This window comes from Erithacus rubecula, assembly GCF_903797595.1.
Source record: "Erithacus rubecula genome assembly, chromosome: 6".
Taxonomy (NCBI): Eukaryota; Metazoa; Chordata; class Aves; order Passeriformes; family Muscicapidae; genus Erithacus; species Erithacus rubecula.
In genome coordinates, this window is record NC_136688.1 from 22,949,519 (window position 1) to 22,964,517 (window position 14,999).

The following is a 14,999-nucleotide window of genomic DNA, read 5'->3' on the forward strand; positions in this document are numbered from 1 at the left end:
ACAGATGCTAAAAGTTATTCCTGATGACTGGCTTTAAGGGAAAATGGTTTTTCTAACAACCAGGCAGATAGGAAATCATTAACACTACAAAATTTTGGCAAGACTGGGTGCTATAACACTGCAAACACAGACACTGGATTTTTTGAGATCCTTTCTGTCTCATCCACTAAAGTTTACTTCAGCTGATGGGTGTGGAAAGGGGGAAAGGAATGACACAAATTTTAATTATGTGCTTTCAGACTTCTTGATATAGGCCAGGAATCTCTAGCAGACTTAATACAGGTGGTACAGAGATTATGCCATGTATTGGGATGAAGGAAATTAACTACAGCACCTGTGACACAGCTCAGAGTAGGCAGTGAACAAGCTTTTTTATGTTGCTTTGTAGCAAATCAAACCCTCTGAGACCAGTTTACAGATTCTGGAGAAGGAAAGGATTAAAGGAGCTGCTGTGCTTGGTTGTTATTACCCAGAAAGCCTTTATATTTATTAGAGTCCCTCTCCCTTAATTTTTCATATGCTAGGTCAGTAATTTAACACCTCAAGGTTTGCAATTCACAAGCTAAAATGATCATATTGTGTTAAATTATTAGCCCAGGATTAAAAAAAAAAGAAAAAAAAAAAAAAAAAAGAGGCAAACGGGGAGGGGTGGGGACACGGGAATCTTTAAAAACAGAGGCCTTTTGATCAGAGCAGCATCCTGCAGTTTGCTGTAACTCAAGCTGACCATTCTTACATAGCAGGAATTAAGGACTCCCCCTGCCAGGCAGGGCCCTATTAAAACACAATAGCTGTTTGAAAAGGGTAAGCAAGCTGATATGGATATAATAGGCCACATATTGGGGCCCCTTTCTACTGTGAAATAAAGCTTCTTCTTAGAATTATGAGCTGGGAAGCCTAGTATTCAGGAAGATGGGAAAGGGCACACAATGAAAGACCGTAAATAGCCCTGCAGAAGCCCTCCAAGGTGCTTAAGGGAAAAGTAAAGAAGCCTTCACAGATAAGCATCAATCACCCATGACCAGCTCTTTCAGACTGATCAGGTGCAATTTCAGACTACTCCGTGTTTCAGAGTCTGGAGAGTTCTTGCTGGGATAAACAGAGATTCAGTTTTTACAGTAGGAAACTATGCAAGTTGCACACCACAGGAAGCTGCACAAACACCATTATAACTAGCTTTTAGGGAGATCACTGCACGTTGCTACCCAGCTTCGCTCAAAAAACCCTTCCTTTTTCTGCCCAAACCTAAACTAAATACATAAACAATAAACCAATCCAGAATTATAACTATACAAGGAAAACTGATAACTCGCTGGCTAATCTACTTAGTATTTGTCCAGACTGGTCCAACTTGACATTTTGGGGCAAGAAGAAAATTCCTTCTAAACTGCTCTATAACCCTCTGTATTCTGAGAGTATGGGAGAGGCAAGTCCCCTGTTAGCTTCATTATCATACAGCCATGATCTCCATTCTTTGGCTTCCTTTGTTAACCAACAAGTATTTCTGTACTCCTTGTCATGCTGTGGAATTCATTCAAGATGCCACAGAAACCATACCGTGAACCTGTGGCAAGGGAGATGGCACAAAGATGAAAAACACTTTTAAAAACACAAGCCACACAAGATAACCCCCTGATTTCCTCTTGTCTAACAGTTCAGAAAGTAGCTATGAACTGACATCAGCTGCAGATGGATTTTGATACCAAAGCAAAAATGTCCACCAAAGGAGGAGTATGCATTTGAAAAATGTTGAGGAACTGCATCCATTTTGAACTCCTAAGATCAAAGTAAAATCCCAAGTAAAGACAAATTGACTTCTCAGAAAGTTGAGGCCAAAGTATAAGAGCCTGCTTGCTCCATTCTGCATGAATTCTCCTGTTGTAAAGACAGTTCCATGTTTTATAAATTAGACTTTTAGTTATTTTAAAAGGTAGCAGCCCAATCACATTATGACTCTGATGGTATACAAAATACTGAAATATAACTGAATACCTGTTCCAAAGAGATTTAATAATGGTGCCATGCAAACAGATTCCATATTTGCTCATTTCAGCCTTGGTTTGACTGGAGAATTTCAGAAGAAAAAATTTACAACTGGTACTCTCTCACCTATTCAGTTGCCTTGGCAAGAACTATAGTACATCAAAGACTGAGCAGCTTCCAATATTTTCATCATGGCAACAAATGAACCTTGCCAAAATTCCTTAATATGGATGAAGTTACATCATTTGACATTAATGCTAACTCTGCATGTGGAGATTGCTTAGCTAAACCACTTTGTCCTCACTACAACTGCTTGGCTACAGTGCTGACCAGATTGTTTAATTCACTTGAAGATACACAATAACATTAAATTTGCAGGACATCGTTATTGCAAGTTACTAAAGCTAATGTATTCTGGGATCTGTATGGCTCCAACATAGCACTGCACAGAAAACACCGGGTTCTTTGAAGACATGCAGATTTCTAGAAACTAGATTTTTGCCTTTTTTGCTATTGTTTAAGGGATTTTATCCTGTAAAGGTTAAGGAATACTATTATAGGATCTTATCTGACCCCGTTGCTGCAAACATTTGCTGATTTTTAGTTTGGCATATCTACTTTAGGAAAAACTTTCCATTTGTTTGCCTTGTTCACAAGGGAACATATATATTCTCAGCAAAGCAATTAGAAATGTTCCTCAAGGTTTTCTGTGGCACCTCAACATTTTGCAGGCGAAGAATAAAGTTCTTCCAACAACACAAAACTGGGAAAAAAACCCAAATCAACAACAACAAAAAAACCAAACCCCAACTTCAATTCTGATCCATCTTTCCTTAAAGATATTTCTGGGAAAAAATAAAGTATTCCTCAAACTTACACTACTTGATTCCGATTTAATAGAAAGCCTTACAGGTTTAGGCAGATGGAAGCCAAGAACTCTAAAACTGATCTCCTATAAACATAAAGTAGCCTAGACTCATGCCAAAGTGCTTCATTAAAACAAGAACTAAACCATGTGAGTTAGTAATACAGAGAGAGGTACTGCTATTCATGAAGTTACCATGTATGCAACAGTGGTACTCTTACTGTTTGAGACTCAAAAGCTTTATTGGAGAAAATAGTATGTTAAAAAGAAAATAATACTAACAGAAAATTATAAAACTATACCTTCCATTCTTAAGAATAATTTTTAAATCCCCACATAGAATGTGGGAAAAGCCACCATGTACCAAACTTTCTATGCTGCTATGTTCTTCCAAAGCTGTTGTTCTTGTGTACATTTCTACCTAATTCCAGTTCTCAATTTCACATTACTAAAAGAGTTGCCTTCACAACACTTAGAAATACTTCAGGAAATCCAATTTTTCCTGCATGTCACCAAGCATGAAGTGAGATTATTGCTTTATATACACATTGCAGATTGAATGCAAAAGACTGTAAGTAGTCCCACTACATCTGTGGTGGATATGCCACTATTTATCTTTCTCATCTTTTCCAATATATTCCAACAGTAACTCAAGCAAGCACAACTGAGCAATTTTTCAGAATGATGGAAAAAGTTGCTTGTCAGTTACATCAGTATTGAATATCTAGTTTCCATCACAGCAAACTCTACTACGCACTTTCCTCAGTGGAAGATGGACAATATAAGATTTTCCAGAGATCCCAAATTCTGACTTGAGGGCCCTTTCACTTCTGCAAGGATACAAACAAAACTACAGCAGATATGCTTGATAAGAAATGCAAGAACAGGGCGGGAACTAGAGACTATCACAGATAATTTTTTTTAAAAAGCAGACTAATGGAGAAAGTAAAACTAAACAGAAAACTTCCAGAAAGGGTGTGATGCACATTGCCAGCTCGTGTCCAGCCTCTTATCCACCAGTATTCCCAAAGCCTTTTTGGCAGGGCTGCTCTCAATCTCTTCATCCCCCAGCTTGTAAAAGTTCATACTTTCGAAGTCACAAAAGTCTGATTTTAACTCCCAACTGGGATCATATACTTCTCCAAATCTGTATTAGTAATATCAGCAACTGTGATGAAAAGCAATAAAAAAAATTGGAAGCATAAATAAGGGTTTTACTAGAGTTAAAAACTAAAGCTAGAGAGAGCATAGTTTTCAACTCTAATACAAAGAAAAAGTACACAGTTAACTCAGATTTATATTGTCTTGACGCTTGTACCATTTGCCACATTCCTGGACTCTGGCTTTTAGGAAATTTCTTTCCAGTTTTATTGGCTATCCACACCACCTATATGCAGCTGGCTTTAACCTAAAGGAAGCTCAATTTCATGGCAGATGTGTTGCATTTCAGCCTTCAAGACTGTAAGAACAAATAAAATATATCCAATTACATAAGGTCTCCATAAAGTAGTCAGCCAACTCCTGCTTCAGCTATTCTGAAAAAGACCACAAGTAAATAGGTAATTTCCATGATGTAAAGGAATAGGAAAGAAGTGGGCAAAGACTGCACTGCTACTCCAGTCAATCTATACTAGGAGCATCATAATCTGATCACACTGCACATGGAAATTGTGATTACCTTTCTTCAAAGAGCAAGAGCACAGTGCAGGTCAAGTCAGTGTGTAAGTGCAGTTATCATGGATAACTATCCTGTGCTGACAAGATGCTGATATAGAGTGCTAACATTTATATGTTTGCTTTAGCAAATCCTGTGGATTCTTCTGTCACCTAAACAGTATGAGAAGTTCCTTATGTGGAGTATATTACCATACAGAGCATCACTGGTAAATGCTTTCTTTTAAGTTCAATTCTGTTACTGCTTTACTACAATTCTTTAAAGATAATCCTGTTTACCAAAAAAAATTTTAACCTTTTTATCCCCCCTGTATTTCTTTGCAAGGGACACATCTGAGTATCCACTCATCTATAAGATTCTCAAGAATAATGTAAGAAAATACTACATTTACTAATATATTGGCAACATGTACAAACTACAGTGGGAATTGTGTTATTGAAATTAATATATGCATTTTTTCCAGCTGTTTACACAACAGCAGTTTTCCCAACCACCGTGTTTGTCAGGTTAGGACTTGTTGCAATGTTTGTTACAGAGAAACAACTCTGGGAAAATCAGGAGTTCACAGACCCTGGCTGTCATATCAAAATCCCAATGCTGTTTCTGTCATAAAGCAATTCTGTAATAAAAACATTGGGTGACAGATCTACAGGTTACAGACAAAATTCACATAATTTAAATCTTAGAGTTATCTACAACCTCCAAATCTTCCATAGCTCTCATACAAAACACATACCCTGTGCACAGTGTGCAGGAGGTATTGAAATCCCGTATGTAAGGTGGGCTGGAGAAATTCAATTACAAGAAAGGGAGTTTGCCCTTCTGACAATGCTTCTCTGTAGAGGTGAGACTGGAAGACAATAAAGGCACCAACAGAAAGGCTTTGTGTCCATTAGCAACACTCTTAGTGGAGAAATATGCAATTACTGTAGGTTCCCCAGAAAGATTTATCAACAAATTCAATCCTGCAAATCCATGTACTCTGTGGAGAGACATTTCAAAATGTTTCCTTCACAGCAACTTATTCACATTAGCTGTAAAACCTCCTCAGAGCTTTTGGCACAAATGCTGTGTCTGAGTTCATATATTCATTCTCTTACCACTGATAGCTGAAGAGCAAAGGAGAGGCAGACAGCAGTCCTACGCAGTGCCCTAGGGATCAAGGAATCCCAAGTAAAAGCCTGTCAGGAACCATCAAGCACATTATCCCAGCTGAGATTTTCAGCCCAAAGGGCTGCTGCACAGCTAGGTCATTGACAGCAGCAGCTTGATACTGATCACATGGCTCAGCACAGTCTTGCATCAAGTGGGATAATTTTATCTTTTTCTCTCCAGAGCGGATGACATGTAGGAAACAGGACAGTATTTGAAGAACACATGAAATGTTGTGGGGTTTTTGCAATTGCTCAGAAGATTATATCAGAGAGAATATCAATATTTTAGATAATATCCTAAAAGTATTAATACCTCACAAATACTACTGATTTGACCAAATCACAAAGAACTAACACTAAAAAACCCAACAACCAATGCCCCTCCCCCAAACAGTTGTACTGAGAAATTCTAATGAATGGCTTCATGTCTCAGAAAAGAAATCTGGCACAACTTGTCAAAGCCCTAAGGACCTTCTCACTACTGTTTTTGCTGTTTGTACTGTAATTGTACAAAGCACAGAGTCGACGTTCTACAATGCTAGGTGCTGTAAAGTACATGCAGTACAATACCATTTCTGTCTTGAAGAGCTTACACTATCCTTGCAAACAAGACAAAACAAGTTACTCTGAAAAGGGGAAAGATGCAGAGCAGATGACAGCAAGATGATGATGGTGATAAGGCCTATGCATACAGATGCAAAGAAAAAAGAAAATTGATGGCTCTAAGCTAGCTCTAAGAATCTCTCCTTTTCATAATCGGATAATTCAGCTTATTTCCAGTTGCCAATTAAGGTTGCCTTCACTGAGTGGCTTAGTTCTCATGGGCATCCCATCTGTTTTGTTCCTGGCCCTTCCCCCCTGTCCTCCTCCCTCAAGGGTATTGAGACTTTTTCAAAGAGGAGGACATTGTTTACTCTACAGATTTATTTCTGTAATGTTGCACTGCAATAAAGGACTGAACAAGCCAAAAGTTTGTCTGATACCAAAGCCTGTGTCTACTGCCAGAGAAAGCCAAGGGAGTGGTATCATATTTGTCCCAAAGGAAAGAGTTGAACAAATTGTTCCAGCCAATCCAGACAGCAAGAGAAAATGAGGTACTTTCATTGCTAGAAGTTGATACTTCTCACCAAGATAACATCTTCCTTCCCAGGGTCCCAAACTATGTAGCAGCAGCAGTCTTGTTACCAGGAACAAAGCAAATGTTCCTTCCTGTAAAACAGGGCTCTACACAGTACAGAGCTGGAATTTTGAATTGCCAGGCACACAACAGATCTAAAAGCAGTATCTGACCCCCAACCCTGTCACACACATCACAGATGCCTTCTCAGATAAATACTGCTAAACTGTCACACAAGATCCAGCAGGGGCATTCAAGTTAAAGACAACAGAAACATCCTTTACAGAAAAAGGGGATCTCAGACATGAGTTTGCAGAGTCCAGTGGAAGCAACACTACATCTGCAAGCTAAAAGCAAGATGCTTTTCTCAGTCATGCTCCAGCTGGCAGGTGGTCAGGACACATTTCACCAGAAACAAAAGAAAAGGAGAAGAGTTTTGCGACAAGAATATAGACTCAAAAAAAAAAAAAAAAAAAAAAAAGTCCATTCCCATTTCTCAGTCCACTTGTGTTTGATTTATCAAGCAGACAAAGTTACAGAAATAACAGTCTCCTAACCAAGGTAAGTTACAACTGGTTATTATTTCTAAACTTTCCAAAGAGTATTGAACAGAGCAGCACATCTACCTGAATGCTGGAAGAGAAAGTTTCAGGCAAAGTGTTAGCCTACAAGAAAAGTAAAATGTACTAGCAGTAAGTCTCTTAATCTTTTTTTTTTTTGCTAGTTCTTTTAGATGAAATTAAAAAAAAAGACACACAGACTCCTTTTAAGAGCCCAGAAAATATAAAGTGGGATGCTATGTACATTCCCTCTGCGTGATCAAATACATTAGCATGGGGGCCCTATTTTTCTTCAGTATAGGAAAGATCAAGAAAACAGGATGATAAATAATGTATAGGGGGAACATGTTCCTTTAAGATATGCTGGCACAGACATTAGGCTGGAAGAAGCAAAGCAGCATTAGTGTGTAATTACACAGAGGGTTTTCAAGAGTCTGCATTTCATGGAGATTCAAGAGCAGAGCTGAGATTTCTCAGGCTTGTAATGAACAAATACCAGTAGCATATCAGCATATCTATAAAATCAAGATTAGTCCTAAGAGAGGCATAATTTTACTTATTTAACTAAAAGATGTGGATTAATTGGCAGAGGGGTGATTGATCCCTATTCCTGTAAGGGTCAGGAGTGAGCCAGATGAGAGGAGCCTCAAGGTACTCCCAAGATTGAAAGCAGATGTCCACATGACTGGGACAAATGAACACTGGAATAAAGTGGGAGAAAAAACTATCCTTGAAGACTAGAACTATTCTGGAAAGAAAACTGTAGAGATTAAGGTCAGCCCTCTGCAATCAGCAATCACAGTGCTAGATGATGGATTGGTGGATAGCAGTGAAATACATACCCAATTCCATTTCTTAGAAACAACTGAAATACTCATTGCCAGCAAAATACTTACTGCTTAATCCATACAGAGATAAATGACTGCCTAATTTTCAAATCTGAAATTTCACTCGGGTATGCTAAGTCCCAACAAAATTTTCTTAATTACCAAAACAAACCCAAAAAACAAACAAGCAAACAAAAACAAAAACAAAAACAAAAAAACAAAAAAAAAAAAAAAAAAAAAAAAAAAAAAAAAAAAAAAAAAAAAAAAACAAAAACAAAAAAAAAAAAACAAGACCAAAAAAAAACCCAAACCAGTTGTTCAGCAGTGAGGTCCATGGAACACCACTATCTTGAAAAATATGCCCTCTGAGAGGAGTTTGGAAAATATGTAACACCAGTCCTTGACAGTCTAATTTCAATTTCTGAAAAGTTACACAGGTCATACTTTTACCCCATAAACACCTTTTTAAGAAGTCACTTGTTTGGGCCTGCCTGCTAGCTTTCTAAACCCTGGGCCTGGTCTCTAATTTTAAGTTAGCATAAATAGGGAAAGGACAATTTTAAAAACTGGACATCCTAATACCAAGTCCCTTCATCTCAAATCCTTGTAGCATACTTCAAAACATGCACATTCCAATCCTTTCTTGCAGAAAAACATGGATTAAGGAAAACACTGGGAGAGTGCCCACAAACCTTCTGGAATCTTACAAGTTATCTTTTGAGTTTGAAGATGTTGAGACTAAAGATCAAGTTTATTTGCTTGGGAGAGAAGTGCAGCCTTCAAAGCACAGCCAAAACAAATGTAGCAGACGAACAGAAATCTTTTGGATAGTGAGGGCTCACCACTAGGCCCTCAGAACAAGAACATATGACATTTTCATAGTATTAAACTTCACATTCTACACCCATATAGGCTATCACTTATTCTCCACTTTAAATGAGGAATCCACATTTCAAATCTTCACAGCTGTCATAATTACTAAGCTTGTTTGCATTTTGGTATGGGGACACAGTTTTATCTGCTAAACTCCAGATATTTTATAAAAGAAAAAAGAAAAAAAGAGAACTATTGGTTCTATATTACAGAATGAATGAACATGCAGACTTTTCCTGTCTTTCATGAAATCAGAAACTCCACGAAACACTCACTATGAACAAAAAAACATTGTCAAAACAATATCTCTGAAAATAAATGGGAAAAACAAGATTTCTAGCAACTAAGTCAATCTGAGGGTTTTACTCTATGGTGATGGTTTTGTTCATTATAATGGTCTTGAGTCACTATTTACTCTTTTAAAGAGAGAAGAGGAACAGGAAGTGAAAAGAAAATAGTTATCCTATCAAGATGAAGAAATACTACAGAGAAGGGTTTTGACCAGTTTCACTGTGTGAATGACTTCTTGCTCACCATTTGATTTTTGAAGTATATATGATCAGAAGTTTTGAAAAGGCACAGAAGTGTCAGTTTGAAATTAGATGCAAACTAAATGTAATCTGCAGAGATGCTGGGATAATAATTTCAGCTTAGCATTTCAAAGCCACCTTGCCTTCAACTCTGGTGAAGAAATGTTATCACTGGGTGGAGGTCATTGTAATCCTGCTCTTTATTTTTCCTAAACTCTTGTTTACTGACTATTTGCTCAGCTGACTAATGTCAGTATTACTTTCTGTGGACAGAAAGCACACAGCTTTTCCCTCAAATTTTTTTTTTGCTAATTAGTAAGAAGAGATAGTGCTCACATCCAGTATTTAATGATTTATGCAGGTTTTAGGTGTCCTAATAAAGCAGTCAATAGGACAACAGTCACACAAGGAGATAGTTCAAATTTATACTCAGAAAAAGGAAGAATGAGTGCTGCAGAAAGCAGAAGCAGTCTATAAAACAGTTTTTTCAGTATTTCTCACGCAGTTTGATACCAACAGTCCTGACCAAGACAAGCAGAATTTTGTTTTCCATGTTTTTAAAATTGCTGCTCCCCAGAGTGACTGCTTCACACAAATGTTTGTAATAGAAGAGGTACTGAACTGTACAAAACCCTTGTACATTTCCAAAACACGCTCAGACAGCCCTTGGCTAACCCAGTAAAATCCAGCATTCACAACATAACCAGCACGTGTCCAGCTCCATTCTCCATGTACTCTGTCTGTTTCCAAAAGCCCCCCTCAGGCTGACCCTATTGGCAGCATCCTGATGTACTTACTATTCAGTGAAGAACCTGGCAATGCCATACTGACTAATATCTTCTCTGTTCTCTAGCAGCTGGCTCACTGCATCCTCCATGTATGTGAGGACATGTCGTTGAGCTGTAAATAAAAGAGAATAAGAGACAGAAGTTAGAATAGAAGGGGCCTGCAAAGCCCAGGGCCAGACAAGCCCAGCTGTGTGCCTTACACAAGACATCAAGCATTTGCTTCCTCAGTTAGAATGGAGGCTCCTTTCTCCCAGGAATTGATAGCAAAATTCATCACCTAAATCCCCACTTTCCTTCCTGGCTACAGAGAGTTGGTAATTAACAGTGATGACTCTTTTTTTAGAATCCCCAGAGAGGAGTTGTGAGGCAGTTTCACTGGAAAATGCTTACTCCAGAGGAGTTCTGTTCTGAGCCATCTTTCCCACACAGATTGTCAATGCTGTTTTGATGGGGCTGTTGCAGAGCTTTAGGTGTTCCTTGCCCTTCCCTCTATACCAAAGCCAAGTAGCTTTAAGGTTGTTCTGTAAAGGTTTCTTCCTGAAGGTGCAAATAAAAGTACATCTGTTTCCAAACAACCATCAATGAATGTGGCAGGTGGGGAACAGGTCTGAATGCCAAGAGAGATTTATATTGCTCAACAGCCAGTCTCAAATAACTGCCTAGGCCAAACATGGGAGAATTTCACAAATGGTGGATCTGCCAGTACCCCACCACAGAATTACAATTGCTTATAAGGCTCCTGAGTAAAGACAGTTTAGTGCAACACAAACTGTTTTGCTGCTTCTACAGGGGGCAGATTGAACAAAACAAGCATTTGCCAAGGAGGAAGCAGCACAGATTTACCACTGAGTCTCTTTGATGTTTTTGGCTAGAAATCAAGTTGGAGCAACAAAGAGCCGAGTCTGAGGTGATGTGCCAGCTAGCAGCCAGTAGACTTTCCAAATCTACAAGTTCAACAATCAGAAGGCAAGTTACAACGAACCCAGGAAAATCATTCCTAACCTGGAAAGCACACAAACCCTGTTCCCAAACCACACACCTCCATCCTAAACACGTAACCTACTGCACCTTTGCAAGTAGTGTCGTGTCCTAAAAAGAGCAGGAGAAAACCCTTAGGGAATATAGGAAAGGCAAGGGCTGTTCTTGCTCCTTGCCAATCTGCTCCAGACTTGGCAGAATCACCCCCTCACCAGCAACTGGCCAACCTCAGACCCACATCAATATTCTCCAAACCATTTTAATTTGTGTTTAATATCCTGCTAAGCATCAAGCCTGTGCCACTTGATACACAGCACAGAAGGTCCTTTCATCTTAGTGTGGGGCAGGTGGACCTCAGGAGAGGCCCGGAAATTATTATTCCCATTGGATAAAGTGATTAAAAGTATGCATGAATATTGATTGCTATCAGGGGATTTCTCTGCCTAGAACACTTTTCAGGACAATGGTAAAATTGGTTAAGCACACCCTGGAAAATACCTTGCAGCTGATAGCAAAATGGTGAGCCAAAGGTTTAAAGATATTATCTGGCACTAAAAGATATAGGGCGTAGCTTTATTTAATTATTTTAATGCAAAGGAATAAATTTAATTTATGTGAGTGATTAAAGAAAAATAGCTCTGCGCACCTGTGTCCCCTGAGGGAAGAATGAGTCCGTGCAGCTCAGTCATAGGCTCAAGATAGCAACTACTGGGTAACTTTACTTCAGCCCATGCTTCCTCCCTCCTCCTGAAGTGCTCCTTCTCACACTCAGCAATCATCTCCCCAGGCCCCTCTTGAGGTGTCAGCAGCACCAGATTATGCCAGGAAATGCTACTAGCAGACAGACTTCCACTCATCTCAGCCTGCAATAAACTTCTGCTCACCTGCAAAACCACTCTCAACACTTTGTGGGGAAGTATACTCTCCTTTCATAGAATAGCCACTATCAGTGAACCATATTTATGTTATTTTGCTTCTTTAGAGTCATGAACTTCCCCTAAAAGTCTTTGGGAATAGACAGGCATGGCCCCACTGTGCTACACAGCACATAGTGGCTGACCCCCATAACAAATACTTTTTGAATCTGCTCCTGGAGAATAAATTACCTTCAACATAGAGTTTTAGACATTTCAAAATGTACACAAAAAAATATATAGGTAACTGTTGAATACAATTACTTGTAAAAGGGTATTTCTCCTAAGCTTTTTGTTGCATAGCCTAAGGATCCTGGCAAAGAGCCTCTATACCTATTTCCCAGAAGAGTGGGTAGAGGTGTGGGGAAAAGAACAAATTGTAAGCAGAGAAATTAAAAGAAAATAGCACTTGAAATCTCCTTGAGAAGTCTCCCTCTTTGTCCCTTTGGCTGCTATGCTCTTTTCCAGGTAGCACAATTCACACTGCCAAACCAAATTCCAGCTCTGGCTTCCTGTTCACTGACTGCCTAGTTCCATGGAACGATGCAAGCAATGTATTTTATAACCCAACTAATGCTACACTATATAGGAAAGTCATAGAACAAAATGTAATTTGCAGACAGGTTTTAGCAGGCCAGAGAGGCAAAATAAAGTGCCAGGAGTCTGGTTATAGCAAAAGAGTAGTTCCTTAATTTATACAAATGGTACTTTCCATAACAAACACTGGAACTCTACCGAAACATTAACCATTTATACAAGCATATTCAAAAATCTTTGGAGTTCTAGGCAAAATAAATGAGATGATTCATACATTTTAATAGTTTTTGAAAATTCAGGGATAATTATGTACTGGCTGCTCATATTCTTGAGGCCCACTTTGCAATAAAAAGGCAGCAAGCCCAAATCAGAATGTAAAGCCTAAATATTCATGCCACTGTGCTATTACAGCTCTCTGTCTCTACTAATTTTCTTCCTGACAGAACTGCAGTATACTGCAGTTTCCACACAGAAGGTGTTACATCAGGATATCATCCTTGGCATTTGTTTGTTTCAGGCTTATTGTAAACAGAAAATCCCTACTCATACAGAACTTTCTAATGCAACCCACATTCTGTAAATATAACAAAAATTCTCAATTCTGCAATCCCAGGCAACTACTCCAAACAGGAAGCCAGTGTGCCTGCCAGACTCATTTGTTAGGTGCCACACTCTTTGCTGCCAGATTTAAAAACTAACAGTTGGTTTCCACTGGAATCTGACAGAGTTAAGTTAACAGAGGATTTTTCAGGCAGCCCATAACCTGATGCTAAGTAAGCACCTTTGCAAAGAATATCTTAATTCCTATCACTAAATCACTAGCAGTTATGTTATACTTGGAGCCTCAGTCCAATCAGTAGCAGCATGTACAGCTCTGCCAAAACTGCCCCCTGCAGCACTTAAGAGAACGGCCTCTGATACTCACATGCTCACACTCCACCATCACTCACATGCCCAATGTTTAAAATGAATTTTGGAATGAATGCACTTTTGGCACAGAATCAAATTCAGGGCCAAGCAGTGGCAGTTCATTTCAAGCATGGCCAGACCAAGTCATAGAAACCTTCAGCTTACAAGTACAAGGCATAATGAGGATTACACCCACAGTCAATCCATAACCTCTATGGATTTCTCTACAATAGATTAGACAATCACAGCTATTTCCATTTAGCCATAACCACACCAAATAATATTGCATATGTATTTTACTATTTTAAAATAGTAAAAATAGTCTTTTTGTAAGCCATCAAATTACTTGTTTCAGTATTCTGATGAGAACAAACAATCCACTATTTTCTAGGTTTGATTACACATTTTGTAAGAACAAGCACTGATACTTGAAAAGTCTTGAAATAAAATTTAATGCAAATAATAACACTACACAAAATTGAATATAGGCACTGAAATTCTCAGAGCCAGAAATTCGTGAGGAAGGAAAGAAATAGATGTCATCTTTAAGTCATGATACTGGGTATGTGTAATGGTTTTATTATCCAAGTGGTAATATTATTGCTTAACTCTGCAGGAGACGTGACTCCTTATGACTTCTGAAACAAGAGCTGTCTATCAAAGCAATTTGTTCTGTATGCACACAAGAAAGCTTTTTGTTTTTTTTAAGTTGAGGTCATTCCTGGCATAACTGAATATTCTGATAAATCAGGACTGGGAATTCCTGGACAATAAGACCAGCTTTTCTTACTTATTTGCCTCCTCCTCAGCTGAAGTACTGAAAATACACACTACTTGATGCAATTAACATTATTATTCATTTCAGTTATCAGAAGCTCGAGAGCAAAACAAGCTTTAATGAATCTGGAGTATTTCTGGCATTTTTTAATCAGTGAGAACATACACTCTGAGAGCACCAGGTAATACCTAAATACCCTTTCAGTATTTGTTCTACACTGGAGCTTAACTAAGGACACTACCTTATGACACATATTGGAAAGATATATCTATAGTAACATAAAATCAATTTCATGCAAACATTACCAAAACAATATTGATGCAAGAGGGAAAGAGTAAGGATATAAACTGCAACAAAATCACACCAACTTAGGAAATTTTTCCAGCATTAATGTTTTTTCAGGATGCTCATGATAATATTTTCAGATATCAGTAAGGACTTCATCTCTTTAGATGTTGCTAAGAAATAGCCTAGGAAAGAGAAGTGAACAAAACTATTAACCTAAATGCTA

The 14,999-nt window shown here is 38.4% G+C and overlaps 1 protein-coding gene across 1 annotated transcript in view; it reads right to left on the reverse strand.

Moving 5' to 3' along the window:
- CSTPP1 (centriolar satellite-associated tubulin polyglutamylase complex regulator 1) overlaps positions 1-14,999 on the reverse strand; it is a 77,909-nt gene that overhangs the window by 58,468 nt on the left and 4,442 nt on the right. The window contains exon 2 of the mRNA XM_079309160.1: positions 10,382-10,484. Within this exon, the coding sequence (XP_079165286.1) occupies positions 10,382-10,484 (103 nt within the window). The remainder of the gene's footprint in view (positions 1-10,381; positions 10,485-14,999) is intronic.